General features: G+C 40.9%; 1 protein-coding gene across 2 annotated transcripts in view; it reads left to right on the top strand.

The window, feature by feature from the left end:
• DCDC2 (doublecortin domain containing 2) overlaps nt 1–12,768 on the top strand; it is a 135,965-nt gene extending 123,197 nt beyond the window's left edge. Inside the window, exons 9-10 of one of the 2 annotated variants that reach the window (XM_040432877.1) lie at nt 5,085–5,456; nt 11,513–12,768. In XM_040432877.1, coding sequence (XP_040288811.1) covers nt 5,085–5,456; nt 11,513–11,611 — 471 coding nt within the window. In that variant the 3' untranslated portion in view covers nt 11,612–12,768. The remainder of the gene's footprint in view (nt 1–5,084; nt 5,457–11,512) is intronic. The other variant, XM_040432878.1, reaches the window with a different exon arrangement.
• Nucleotides 12,769–13,219: the final 451 nt, after the last annotated feature.

The raw sequence follows: 13,219 nt of genomic DNA, 5'->3' as shown, positions 1-13,219 counted from the left end.
AATAAAGACCAATTGAAAAAATATTTTTTATCCCAAAATGAGTAGAATGGCTTCCAGCACACCATACTCCACCCAAGTGGAACAAGCTCCCGGCCTACTTGTTGCTCAGGCCAATAACAGGTTCAATAGGCAGCACACACGGACCATCTGTAATCTCTCCTTTTGGGTCAATCCTCCCATTTTAAAGAGACAACCAATAATAAAGGATACAACTGCAGTCCATCTGCTGGAAAAATGGCGAGTATAGCGTTCACTCTCGTCATATGGTGGCCTACCGGGCTGTTACATGGACTGCTACTGCTGTCAGTATTAATATATCAAATTCTGGCATGAACTATTTTATGTTTGTAGTGGAGGCCTGGTCATGTGAAGAGGTATTTCTATTACAATATACTTAAACATTTTCATGATAATATTTTTGATGTCCTCTTATCATATACAGAAGATGTAAAGGGTAGTACTACCACCATCAGTTTTCTGACTGGTAATATTGCATCAGACAAGTTCCAATCTCTTGTAATTAGCTCATTAACTTGCATTACATTCAGGGTTTTTTTCTGTACACTAAATGCACTGTGAGATGATTTCCAAGTAAGCAAATTAGTAAAGGGTTACAGAGTTCACACAGTGCCAGACAGACATTAAAGGGAATACCAATAATGCATGCAGTGTCCAAAATGAAAGCTGCGTTTGAAGCTGGTCATCATCATTCTCTGACAATAACTAATTATTTCATTTTTCCTTTTATAAATAGCTAACTCTAGGGCAAATACACTCCAGGAATTTGTAAGTAGGGGGTTTGAGCTGAAAATGCTTTTATGTAATGTAATAGATAACACCTTTCATATTGCGGCAGAAAGTGATCAAATATATATTATTCTATGACACAAATTAGCAATAAACCAGTTGCAAGCCCTTGGTTTTTGGACTGTTTACAATATAGCCCTTTGACTGGTGTATATAACTACTGTACATGTCACTGAACACTACTCTAACATTGAAGGTAGCAAGGAAGTACATAGAGCATAGGTGGCATATTGATTTGTTATGGGCTCATAAAAAAAGATAGGACGCAGCCTAGACTAGCCCACCTCTGGACTGCCCTACTTTTCTACAGTCACAATATCATTAACAAAGAAGTGAGGAGGGCAGATATTTCACCTTTCTGTCCCACAAGAGATGGTTGCGGGTAGCATCAAATTCTGGCTCTCCCCTTCCCTATCCTACAGTGGTGGGATATGATTGCATTCGCAAGTACTGTGCAGTATTTAGATTTTTGGTATGGGACACTTTTTGCATAGTAAAAATCCTAAAAGGTAGATGATTAGCATTCACATATTGTGGATATGAGATAAGGAAAACAACTGTGCACAGTAGGTGAAATCAGAAAAATCTGAATATAATCAGAAAATAACATTTTACTGAAAGAGTAATAGATGCTTGGAATAAAATTAGAGGAGATGTGAATGAAAAATCAACAATAAGTGAATTTGAACATGCCTAGGATAAACATACAGTTCTTGGCAAGTTTTAGGCAGGTGTGGAAAAAATACTGCAAAGTAAGAATGCTTTAAAAAATGAAAGTGTTAATAGTGAAATCTAAATCAAATCAATATTTCGTGTGCGCACTCTTTGCCTTCAAAACAGCATCAATTGTTCTAGGTACACTTGCAGTTTTTTTAGGAACTTGGCAGGGAGGTCGTTCTAAACATCTTGGAGAATTAACCACAGATTCTCTGTGGATGTAGGATTGCTCAAATCCTTCTGTCTCTTCATGTAATCCCAGACAGACTTCATGATGTTGAGATCAGGGCTTTGTTGGGGCCATATCATCACTTCCAGGATTCCTTGTTCGTCTTTACACTAAAGATATTTCCTAATCATATTGGCTGGTTGTTTAGGGTCGTTGTCCTGCTGTAGAATAAATTTAAAGCCAATCAGATGCCTCCCTGATTATACCGCATGATGGATGAGTATCTGCCTGTATATCTCAGCATTGAGGACACCATTAATCCTGACCAAATCCCTAACTCCATTGCTGAAAACTTAGTGCAGCAGATGAAAGATACATCATGCTTACTTCCTTTAAACAATTGGAAGATGTCTAGCAGTGCCATTAACTTCAGAAACCGGTGGGACCCAGGTACACTCATCTACTGTTTGGAGATGTCTGGCCAGATGTGGCCTTCATGGAAGAAGTGTGGCCCAAAATCCATACGTTTGACGCAGAAACAAGGCCATGCACAAAAACATAGAAACTGGGGTGCAGAAAAATGGCAGCAGGTGCTCTGGACTGATGAGTCAAAATTTGAAATATTTGGCTGTAACAGAAGGCAGTTTGTTCACTGAAGGGCTGAAAAGTGGTACAATAATGAGTGTCTGCAGGCAACCGTGAAGCATGGTTGAGGCTTCTTGCAATTTTTTGGCTACATTTCAGTAAATAGAGTTGGGGATTAAGGGCTCTTTCACACTTGCGTTGTTCTGTTCCGGCATAGAGTTCCGTCGTCGGGGCTCTATGCCGGAAGTATCCTGATCAGGATTATCCTAATGCATTCTGAATGGAGAGAAATCCGTTCAGGATGCATCAGGATGTCTTCAGTTCCGGAACGTTTTTTGGCCGGAGAAAATACCGCAGCATGCTGCGCTTTTTGCTCCGGCCAAAAATCCTGAACACTTGCCGCAAGGCCGGATCCGGAATTAATGCCCATTGAAAGGCATTAATCCGGATCCGGCCTTAAGCTAAACGTTGTTTCGGCGCAATACCGGATCCGATGTTTAGCTTTTTCTGAATGGTTACCATGGCTGCCGGGACGCTAAAGTCCTGTTTGCCATGGTAAAGTGTAGTGGGGAGCGGGGGAGCAGTATACTTACCGTCCGTGCGGCTCCCGGGGCGCTTCAGAGTGACGTCAGGGCGCCCCACGGGCATGGATGACGTGATCGCATGGATCACGTTATCCATGCGCATGGGGCGCCCTGACTTCATTCTGGAGCGCCCCGGGAGCTGCACGGACGGTAAGTATACTGCTCCCCCGCTCCCCACTACTACTATGGCAACCAGGACTTTAATAGCGTCCTGGCTGGCATAGTAACACTGAATGCATTTTGAAGACGGATCCGTCTTCAAATGCTTTCAGTTCACTTGCGGTGTTACGGATCCGGCGGGCACTTCCGGCAAATGGAGTACACGACGGATCCGGACAACGCAAATGTGAAAGAGGCCTAAGTTAGGATTCATGGTGTCCTCAATGCTGAGAAATACAGGCAGATACTTTTCCATCATGCAGTACCATTTTGAAGTTTTGAATAACCTCCCTGCTGAATTCCTTCAAAAACTGTGTGCATGTGTACCTAGAAGAATTGATGCTGTTTTGAAGTCAAAGGTTGGTCACACCAAATATTGACTTGATTTAGATTTCTATGTTGTTCATTCACTTAGCATTTTTTAATTGATAAAAATGAAAACAAATTATTCACACTTCTATTTTTGAAAGCATTCTTATTTTGCTGCATTTTTCCATCACCTGTTTAACATTTTTCACTGTATTGTATATCTATCCTAAGAGCTAAATAAAAAGGAAATAATAAAAGGGCAGACAGACCTTGTGGTCTTTTTCTGCCCCCATTCTTCTTGAATTCCTGGAGGTAAGCTCCTTCAAAACATAAAATTGCGGCTAAACAGTTGGCCCTTAAGCTCTGCCATGTACATGGGCACATGTCACACCACACTAGATAGGAGATAACAGCTAGATCGATGGGGGTCCCACTGCTGGATCCCTCAGCTCTCATAAAAACGTGGTCCTGAGTCCTTCATTTGAATGGAGCAGTAGTCAGGCATGCACACTACCTCTCTATTCACTATTCTATGGGACTGATGGACCCAGCCGATCGCTGTACTCTGCTATCTGTTAGTTTCTGACTCCTATTGATTGATGACCCTTGGGGACTTTAACTAGAGAACTAGCATCCATTGTCACATCATGTAAATAAACTAGATTAAAGTTTCCTCTTAGAAATAGTGTCAACCTTATCACCTTTTTCTCCAAAGAAATATCTGTTTGATGCTGCTGGTCATTATAAATTACAAGCAACATAAGAGGAAAGTTGCCATTTTGTATACATTTTAGAAGCAATGCTTTTTAAGATTCTTAGATCTTTTATCTTGGTGCCCTGTCTAGGAAAGACAAAAGTCAGAGTTGACTTTTTGATGCCAGAATGAAATACACATATATTGTATTTGAAAGCTTTATTCTACCTTTTGTGGCCTTGTTCTGATGCATATTTTAGTCCGTATAGCTTTGCTGAAGATGAAATAAACACCAGCTGCAGACTTTCCAAAGTTCATACTTTTGTTAGTTCAAAGACTACCTGAGATATAAAGCAGTGGATATATTTCTTCAGTTTAACAAAAATGTGACAGTTTCACATAAACAACTGAATAAATACTCTTCCATTATCTACCTGCAGAGCTGTCATCATGTTTGGCAGCTGAATCTGTCACTAAATTGTTGTGATTGGTGGGCTCCAAGCACTGAGACTCCTACTGATGGGTAGAAACCCTGTTTCTGAGCACCTGGTTTCTATGGTTCCAGATGTCTTTCTTTGAAGAGCTGTATACAGGTAATATACTGTCTATCGCCCTTCCATAGAACTCTGCGGAGAAATCTGCGGAGGAATACCAGCGGGAGCTAAAGGAGCACACAATGGTGCAGCCCCTTCATTTATGCAATTCAGGGGAGTGGCTGGATGTGTTATGTCTAAAATGACCATCTTGTAGATTTGCTCAGCTATTTTCTCACATCTGAGTTTGATAACACCTGTATTCCTACCAAATTATATGTAAAATTTTCAGGCTTCTATTAAATTTCTGTTTGTTTCCCATGGCTTGATTAAGAAAGTATATGTATAAAACAAGAACTCCTTGTAAGGTCGGTATGGCAAGTCACCCGGTATTACTATACATGTATGGAATTCAATTATGCTAATCAAAAATTGATGTTGACTTTATTAGATCAGTACTCTACAAAAATGTTCATCAAACTGTGGCTCTCAAGCTGTTGTCTTTAATGGTTCTTCAATTATTACAGAGAGTAGCTGAAACAGTTGAAGAAGAAGTACAAGACAATGAGGGTCAAGAGGATGAGGAGACTGCTGAAGATGCAGAAGAACAGGAAGATGACCATAATAATGTCCAAGCAGATCACCTCCATGAGGAAGAAACAGGTGAAAATGAGGAACATGGTATGGTAAGTCATGAAGGCGAAGCAAATAATGGGAAGATGCACAATGATTCAGAAGATGTGATTGATAATTATGGAGATGGACATTGGGAAGAAGATCAGCAATTAAATTCAGTAGACACACATGGTGAAGGCATTGGGCAAATTAACAATGATATTTATGGGAGAGAAGAAGATGAAGATGAAGACCACGATGGAGACAGAAATGATCAAAGTCAGGTAAAACTATAAGCTCATAAAAAATATCAAACATTTTTAGTATATAATATTGGTTATACTGGTGCAAAGAAATTTCAGAACTGTTTGTACTATTTAATGTTTATCAATTATATGTCCAGCATAACTAGTGCAAAGTCCTGACATTGATCTCTCACCAATTTGTATGGGAATTCCATGTGTAAAAATCGCCTCATATACAGTAGCCTTATAGTAGGATAGCTTCCTTCACAAGCAGGAGCATTCAAGTAAGACAGATCCAGGTTGTAGGGGGTTCACAATCCATTTGCAGGTAAATGCCAATTTCACCCAAGCATATTATGGGTGCATTGTTGCTGTGTTACATGTGGATGAGTGTTCCAGCCCAACCACAAATCCACTGATCCAAACTCACAACATTATGGATCCCAGTGATACTGTAAGTACGGTTCAGTAGATCTGTGGTCAAGCTGGGACACTTCTTTGTAATATGGACGCCAAAATGCACCTGTAATACTCTCATTTGAAACTGATCTGAGACACAGACTAAGGGTAATAGTAAATCTGTAGCCTAATGACAAACTAACATGGAAGATTTCATCTGACTGTCCAGCTGCATTGGTATGATGCTTCAAAAAGTAAAGCAATGTAAAGAAATCAGATTTTTATGTAATCCCATAGTTTATGGTCTTGGTGGACAGTTTATTATGACCACCCAGTTTATACTTTGTAGGATCACTCTTTTCCCATCCCTGTATGTTGTAATCCCTGCATTGTCACATTTACCACCACAGACATTACATTTGGTCGCTGTTTTCGGTCTTATTCTGCACCCTCTGAAAACTTTAACATCTGCTGTTCTCCAACAATTCACAAGTGCAGCTGTTTTGTTCCCCCCCTCAATCAGCCGATGTCCAGAGTTTGTCTTACACCCTAAAGTTTAGGAATGCTTTCCTGTTCGCCTTCTTATACCTCGGAGTGACTTTCCAAGAGGGGCATCTGGATAATCACCACTTTACCTAAAGAATCCTTATGGTCATAATAAACTGTTTACTAAGCATAATTGTGGGTCCATCCGAGGTCAGCCGTCTCTAATAGAGCTGCTTCTGTAGAACAACAAGCTGTACACAAGTCATTAAGGTGTGACTTCAGTAATCAGTCTTCATTCATAGTAATAGTAGCTTATTTCAAAATGAGTACATGCTAATTGATACCGAGGGAATAATTAACAACGAATGTATTATTTGTGCTGCCTTAAAAGAAAAAAGGAAATATGGATTTGTAATATCCACTTGTTATAAAATGAAGGTGGTGGCTCTACTGCCAGTCATGTCGCCATTCCTCATTGCACTCCCTGTATAGGAGATACAGGATAAGGCACTTGGTCAGGGAAGTAGCTGTTGAAATGTACACTGTCTGTGGGTGCTTATTAGGGTGCTGAGAAGATGCCTTCAAAGACTACAGTTGTGCCTTTGGTGATATGCTAGATGTGTCCCCTTTTTTTGTAGACTTTTACATGCCCACCGTATGGATAGTTCCCGATGAAAATAGTATTAACCAAAAGGATTTATTGTGTCCTGGAGAGCAGATAAAAGAACGATGACTCTGGTGAGATGTGAGAACATATCATGCTGGAGTAGGGCAAGGATAGAGAACAGCAGAGACTATGACACAAGACAATATGAAACATGTGCACAGACCAGTAGGGGTCAGCCGTACAGAAGAAATGTGCATTTGGTTTATGCACATTTCTCAATGAAATTAACTGTTTCGGTAAATGGCATTAAAGCTTAGTCTACTAGAACAAGGCAAAAGTGCAGGGCTGAGGCGCTGAGTGAATGACTTGGCCTAATTACATGTTGAACAGTGATTTCTAGCTGTAGTGTGATACTTAGTCTGGTAACATATACCTTGACAGCTTTACATAGGCATGTCTTATAAAAAAAAAATGTGTAGGTGATATTCGGGAACTTCACCAAGAAGAATATGTGGGATAATAAGGACACATCTTCAGTCATTATTAGGAACATCACAGCTCCCATTAAGAGCAGAGGCTATGATGATAGAGTGAAAAGGCCCTCTTTTTTTATTTCCAAAAAGGGCTGGCTTAAAGGACTTGTCTTTTTGTTTTTAAAAAAGTGGTTAAAGGGCATCTGTCAGCAGATTTGTAACTATGAAACTGGCTGTGCCGAAGGCATCTGTGTTGGTCCCATGTTCATATGTGCCTAATTGCTGAAAAAATTCGGGCGTTGTCGTTACACCTAGAGGTTCAGCTCTGTCTGCAACTGCCGCCCCCTCTCCACTTTGACAGGGCCAGGCGTGATGACGGGGGCGCGACACTTGCAGAGAGAGCTAAGGCTCTAGGTGTAATGACAACACCCCCGTTGCTCCTAGAGGCTCATTTGCATATATTAAAACATCATTTTTCTCAGCAATGCGGGAACATATGAACATGGGACACAGATGTCTTCATAGGTACAAATCTGCTGACAGATGTCCTTTAAAAAAAAAAAAGAATTATGCACACTGTCACCAATCGTTCTACTGCTGCTATTACAATGGTTACTGGTCAATGCTTCCCAGTTCTAACTCAACACATAGGTAATGGCAGGAGATACTCATTCATCCAATCACTGGCATAAGCGGTGTGGACTGACTCAATGTCTTGTGTGTCTATGATTGCGGCGATGGGGAAATGACACCAGTATGTAACATGGTATTGAACATAATGATGCAAAAAGAAAATACCAAGCTTACATTTTCTCCACGGATTCACAACACGAAAGCCTTATACTTGGCTGTACCCTTTATATAGCTGTCTTCATGTGACATAGACACCCATAGACATGTATGATTGGGAGAAGAGAATTAGCCGCTGCCTGCTACCTCTGGTGGTGGCTTATCTCCCCTGAGAACAAATTTATTAGGTTTGTTCAAACATGCCAACTCTTCATTCACTTGAGATCTGCCATTGCAGGAGAGCTGGGTCATCCCCGTACATATTAGATCAGTTCCACTGAAATCGGCAGTTTTACCAAAGTTCAGCTAATGTGTATGTCTACCTTTACTCTCCCAGCAATCAGCTGTAATCTGTAGAATTGAGGCTTCGTAGCAAGTATTCTATTGCCCTGCAGTGGCCTATATGATAAATGAATCAATACCCAGCTCCCACTGAAATCAATAAGTAAGTAATGGACATTCTGGGTCCTCCAACGCAGATACTGTACATTCTTTGTAGCCGTTGACCACTCTGGCTAATAGCTGAAGGTCCTTACTTATAGCCTCACGCTTCTGTGGACGGATGTTATAAACCCTGCAGAGAAATTTCCTGGTGGGCCAATGCCCAGGGGCCCACCTGAGCCCTCCTCATGGCCACGGGTTGGATACATGGTAATTTGAAGCTCTCAGCATTAATTAATGCTAGGATCATCATGTACTTATGCACCTCACTGGTGGCTGCAGGTGTCCTCCTAAATTCAACTATATCGCCATCCTCAGAACAGTGATACAGTTGATTACTGTGGTGAGGGTAGCAGTATTTTGTTCTGCTGGGATGTTGTTTTGTGCTGCACTAGGGTATTGATTTCCCCACCTACTTCTGTTGGCGCTGCCTATTCCTTTGACCCTGCCTACTTGTGTTGCCCACCTTCTGTCAATTTGGACCCACCTGCAAAATGGGGCCACTTTTAGATGTTTTACCAGGTCCACTGTAATTTCCCAGTCTGCCCTTGCACATGATACTCCATCAGTGTAAGTAACAATCAAAACTGTAGACAAGGATTAAGCATATTAAACTCTCGGACATTGGCACCGATGGTTTAATAACAGCGATTCTCTGCCTTTTGTTCCAGGCTTATGAGCAGATATATACATGTAGAGGCCCACCCCTTCAACATATACATGACTATTACTGACAGCTCAAATCTTTTATAAGAAATAAAATGACAGGGGCGTATGCATGCTTTGGGTACTTAGCTTAATATGTTCTGTAATGTGATTTAAGCCTCATGCACCCGGCCGTGGCCATATTGCAGCCCGCAAACAGCGTTTCCGCAATATGCGGGCACCGGCCGTGTGCTCCCCGCATCATGGATGCGGACCAATTCACTTGAATGGGTCCGCAATCTGAAGCTGCGGTGCGGTGCGGAACGGAGGCACCGAACCCCACGGAAGCACTAAGGAGTGCTTCTGTGGTGTTTCTGTCCGTTCCTCCGCACCACAAAAAAATAGAACATGTTCTATTTTTTTCAGGTGCGGACGGATCACGGACCCATTCAAGTTGAATGGGTCTCGATCCATCCCGGCCGCCGCACAGACTTTTCCCGTGCATTGGGGACTGCAAATTGCGGTCCCCAATGCACGAAACGGCTGCGCAACAGCCGTGTGCATGAGGCCTTAGTCAATGAAGGGTTGATTATTTAAATGATTGATTATTTAAATGTTGGTTTAATCTAAGTCATACTTATAGAAAAACATGAGTATAAAATAATGAGGATATACGGTAGCTAAGTCAATTATACTGGATTAGACATTATGAATTTTATAGTGAATATTACATTAAATCCATAGATTTGCCATGTTGCCCATTTCCTTGCTATATGTAATTTCTGTGATTGGTTCAAGGCAGATTAAGCAGGCAGTTTAGCTGTCTAAAATAAAGTAGTAATAACATAATTGCACTTATCCTATGAGTAATGATATTGATAATAAACGTTAATAAGATGAAAGTATGAGATATTTTCAAGTAGAAAATATATGTCTTTGAGGGATCATGAGGGAGGTTGAGAAGTTGATGTCATTGGTCCATCTTTGCTTTAAAGAGGACCTTTCCTGTTTTTTTTTTTTTATTAATACCTTAGTATGTAGTCAACCTCCAGCAGATACCACAGCTTTTTTTTTTCAGATTGTCTCCTCCATTGTCCCTCAATGCCCCCCGCTGTGTTCTTGTGCTAATTACTAGCATCAGTAAAGGGAGGAAGAGACCTCAGCGTTCCTCAGTGAACATCTCCTTCTTCCTGGCTGTGACGCTTTCCAATTGCTGCGGACCACTTTACCGCCAGGGAGAACAGACTATGTAAGCGAGTACTTGCTTGTCTTCTCCCTGGCTATGAAGTGGTCCGCAGCGATTGGACAGAAGGAGAGGCCCACAGAGAAGAGCTGAGGTGTCCTCCCTGTACTGAAGCCAGAACACAAGCGGGGGCATAGTGTTGCAACAGAGGGGACAAGCTGAAGAGAAAAAAAAAAAAAATATGGCATCTGCTGGAGGTTGACTACATACTAAGGTATTAGTGTAAAAAAAAAATCCCATGAAAGGTCCTCTTTAAAGAGGCTTTTCCATCTCAACATTTGTGGTATATCGCTAGAATATTCCTCAAATCTTGGATAGATGCAGGTCCAGCTTCTGGAACCCACTCCTATCTCCAGAACGTGGTCTCCAAAGTTAAGGGGAGCACATGCTTATCTTGCTCTTCATTCACTGTCAGCGCGCTTGGCTATTTTTGGAAGTCCCATAACAGTGAATGCAGAGCAAGCTGTGCAAGCACGGCCACATGTCAATTTACCTTTATGGGACTGCCAGAAATAGCTGGGCCAGCTGGGAATGGAGGGTCGCTGTGCGGCACCGATGCTTTTCTTTCACTTCAAGGGCCATGTTCTGGAATTGGAGCGAGTCCCAGAGGTGGGACCTGCACCTATCTGACATCTGTGGCATAAAGCTAGGTTAAGATGGGAAAACCCCTTTAACTTGGGTTACTATGTAACATGACACATTTCAAAGCAGAATCTAGGCTTTCCTTCACCTGTAGCATGTCCTGGTAGCCCACTGCTAGCTTTAGCCTGCATGTTTTGTTTTAGGCTTGTTGCAGAGCAGTTTTCATTTTTGATTAAACAACCATCATTTTGCCCATTCAAGGTGGCTGTAGGCAAATTACAGATAGGTAAAAACAATGGATAGGGGTTCATCTACTTTGGTACACAGACATTTTATGTGTCATTTGTTTGATTTCCATTGATGTATCCTTTTAGACTAGTTTGATGGTGTGTGTGCGATTATTTACCATCTCCTATACTGTTTTTTGTAGGCTGAATATTCACTTCCAAGACCAACATCCTCAAGACTTCTGGAGAAGGTCTCCACTCCTAGTGAAGATGAGAAGAAGGAATTTGTTGCTGCAGTCTAAACTGAAGAAGATGACCCTTGTTCTACAATGCTACCTTGATACTTGAATCTGCATGTTTTATTGTATCATTACAATGCTGGAGGATTATACTATATGTTTGTAGACGTGTGTATTCCACTATACACACCCTCATAATGCTTCAGAATATGCACTGTTTCTAAGGCAGGTTATTTTTTATCAAGAATGTCGTTCCTTTCTATTTATTAGGTTACTTTTTATATCGCCAGATGTTTTGTAATCATAATTTGAACGTTTTGTGAAGCCATATTACATTACCTGTACCATTGCACTATTCCCAGTCTCTTCCTATATAGACATTGCTCGTTGCTTCTTTTATTACATTTGGTGTACAAGTCAATGAAAGATAACAAAGTAACATACGGCAACCAATCTTTACTTTTCTAAGTTGTCATACAAGAGGGTGTAATCCCATTAGTTGCTATGTGTCACATCTTGTTTTCTTAGCTACCTATCCTCCAGACAGACATATATTCCAATACATTTAATAGAATTTTACGTAATATAATTATAATACATAGTAGTCAGTATTTGGTTCTCAATCAGACACTGAACATACAGCCAGGTTCTCGTTATATTCATCCTAGGAGACAATGCTCAGGCTAATTAGAAAACATCTTCCATCACTATTGCTATTATACGTTATACAACACCATGTGGCGCCCGTTGACAGTAATTTACGTTGTGCATGTAAAGATTTTATGGTCTCTGTTTACTAGCTGTAATGTCTGCCAGTGAATGCAGACACAGGACAAATAACGACCTATGTTCCCTTCTGAAAGTTTACTGTGGTCACCAGGTTGAAATGTTCTAACATTTCTTCAAGAACTAGAAATCCTTTTACACTAAGAAAGATAAATTCCGGACATGAGTGTACTGGGCCCGCGTCATTATTATGCAACTTTACTGAAAATTACATAATGTAGTTCTCTTGATGAAATGGAGATAACGCACATGGACAGATTATCCAGAAACCTCAATGAGAATACAAAGAGACAGTTTGTACCCATCTAGGCAGATATAATCTGACCCATTTTGTTAATGGCTGAGAGCTCAAGTGCTAAAAAAAAATAGTTTCTCAACATGCACAATTTGCGGATTATCCCTGTAGATGCTAGAGGCGGGCGACCAAGTGTGTTGTTCAGAAAAATGACTGATATGGTAAAGAGTGAACGGAAACTGTATGGGATGAAGCTATATTGCATTACTTATTTCTTATACTCACATATTACATATATAATATAGAATGTTATTTTTCCAAACCAGAGATTCTAAAGCTGCAAACTGATTTATGCAAAAATATCACATTAAAATTAAAAAAACTATATATTGTGTCACAAATAAACTACTATCTACATCACTTCTGTCTTGATGGATATTATTGGAGTCCACATAGAAGAGTGAAACAGGTTAAAGGATATATCCAGGGGTGCACCACCAATGAGGCCAGGTGAGACGATCGCCTTTTAGGCAGCACCAATTCGGGGCAAGAGGGGGGGCAATGAGCCATGGACAATGAGCGCTTTCATTGTGGAAACGCTCATCTCTACATATTCAACTGCATCGCTGTACTCAGGACAACAATACAGT

This window comes from Bufo bufo, chromosome 5 (genome assembly GCF_905171765.1).
Source record: "Bufo bufo chromosome 5, aBufBuf1.1, whole genome shotgun sequence".
Classification (NCBI taxonomy): Eukaryota; Metazoa; Chordata; class Amphibia; order Anura; family Bufonidae; genus Bufo; species Bufo bufo.
This window is presented reverse-complemented; position numbering and strand designations above follow the sequence as displayed.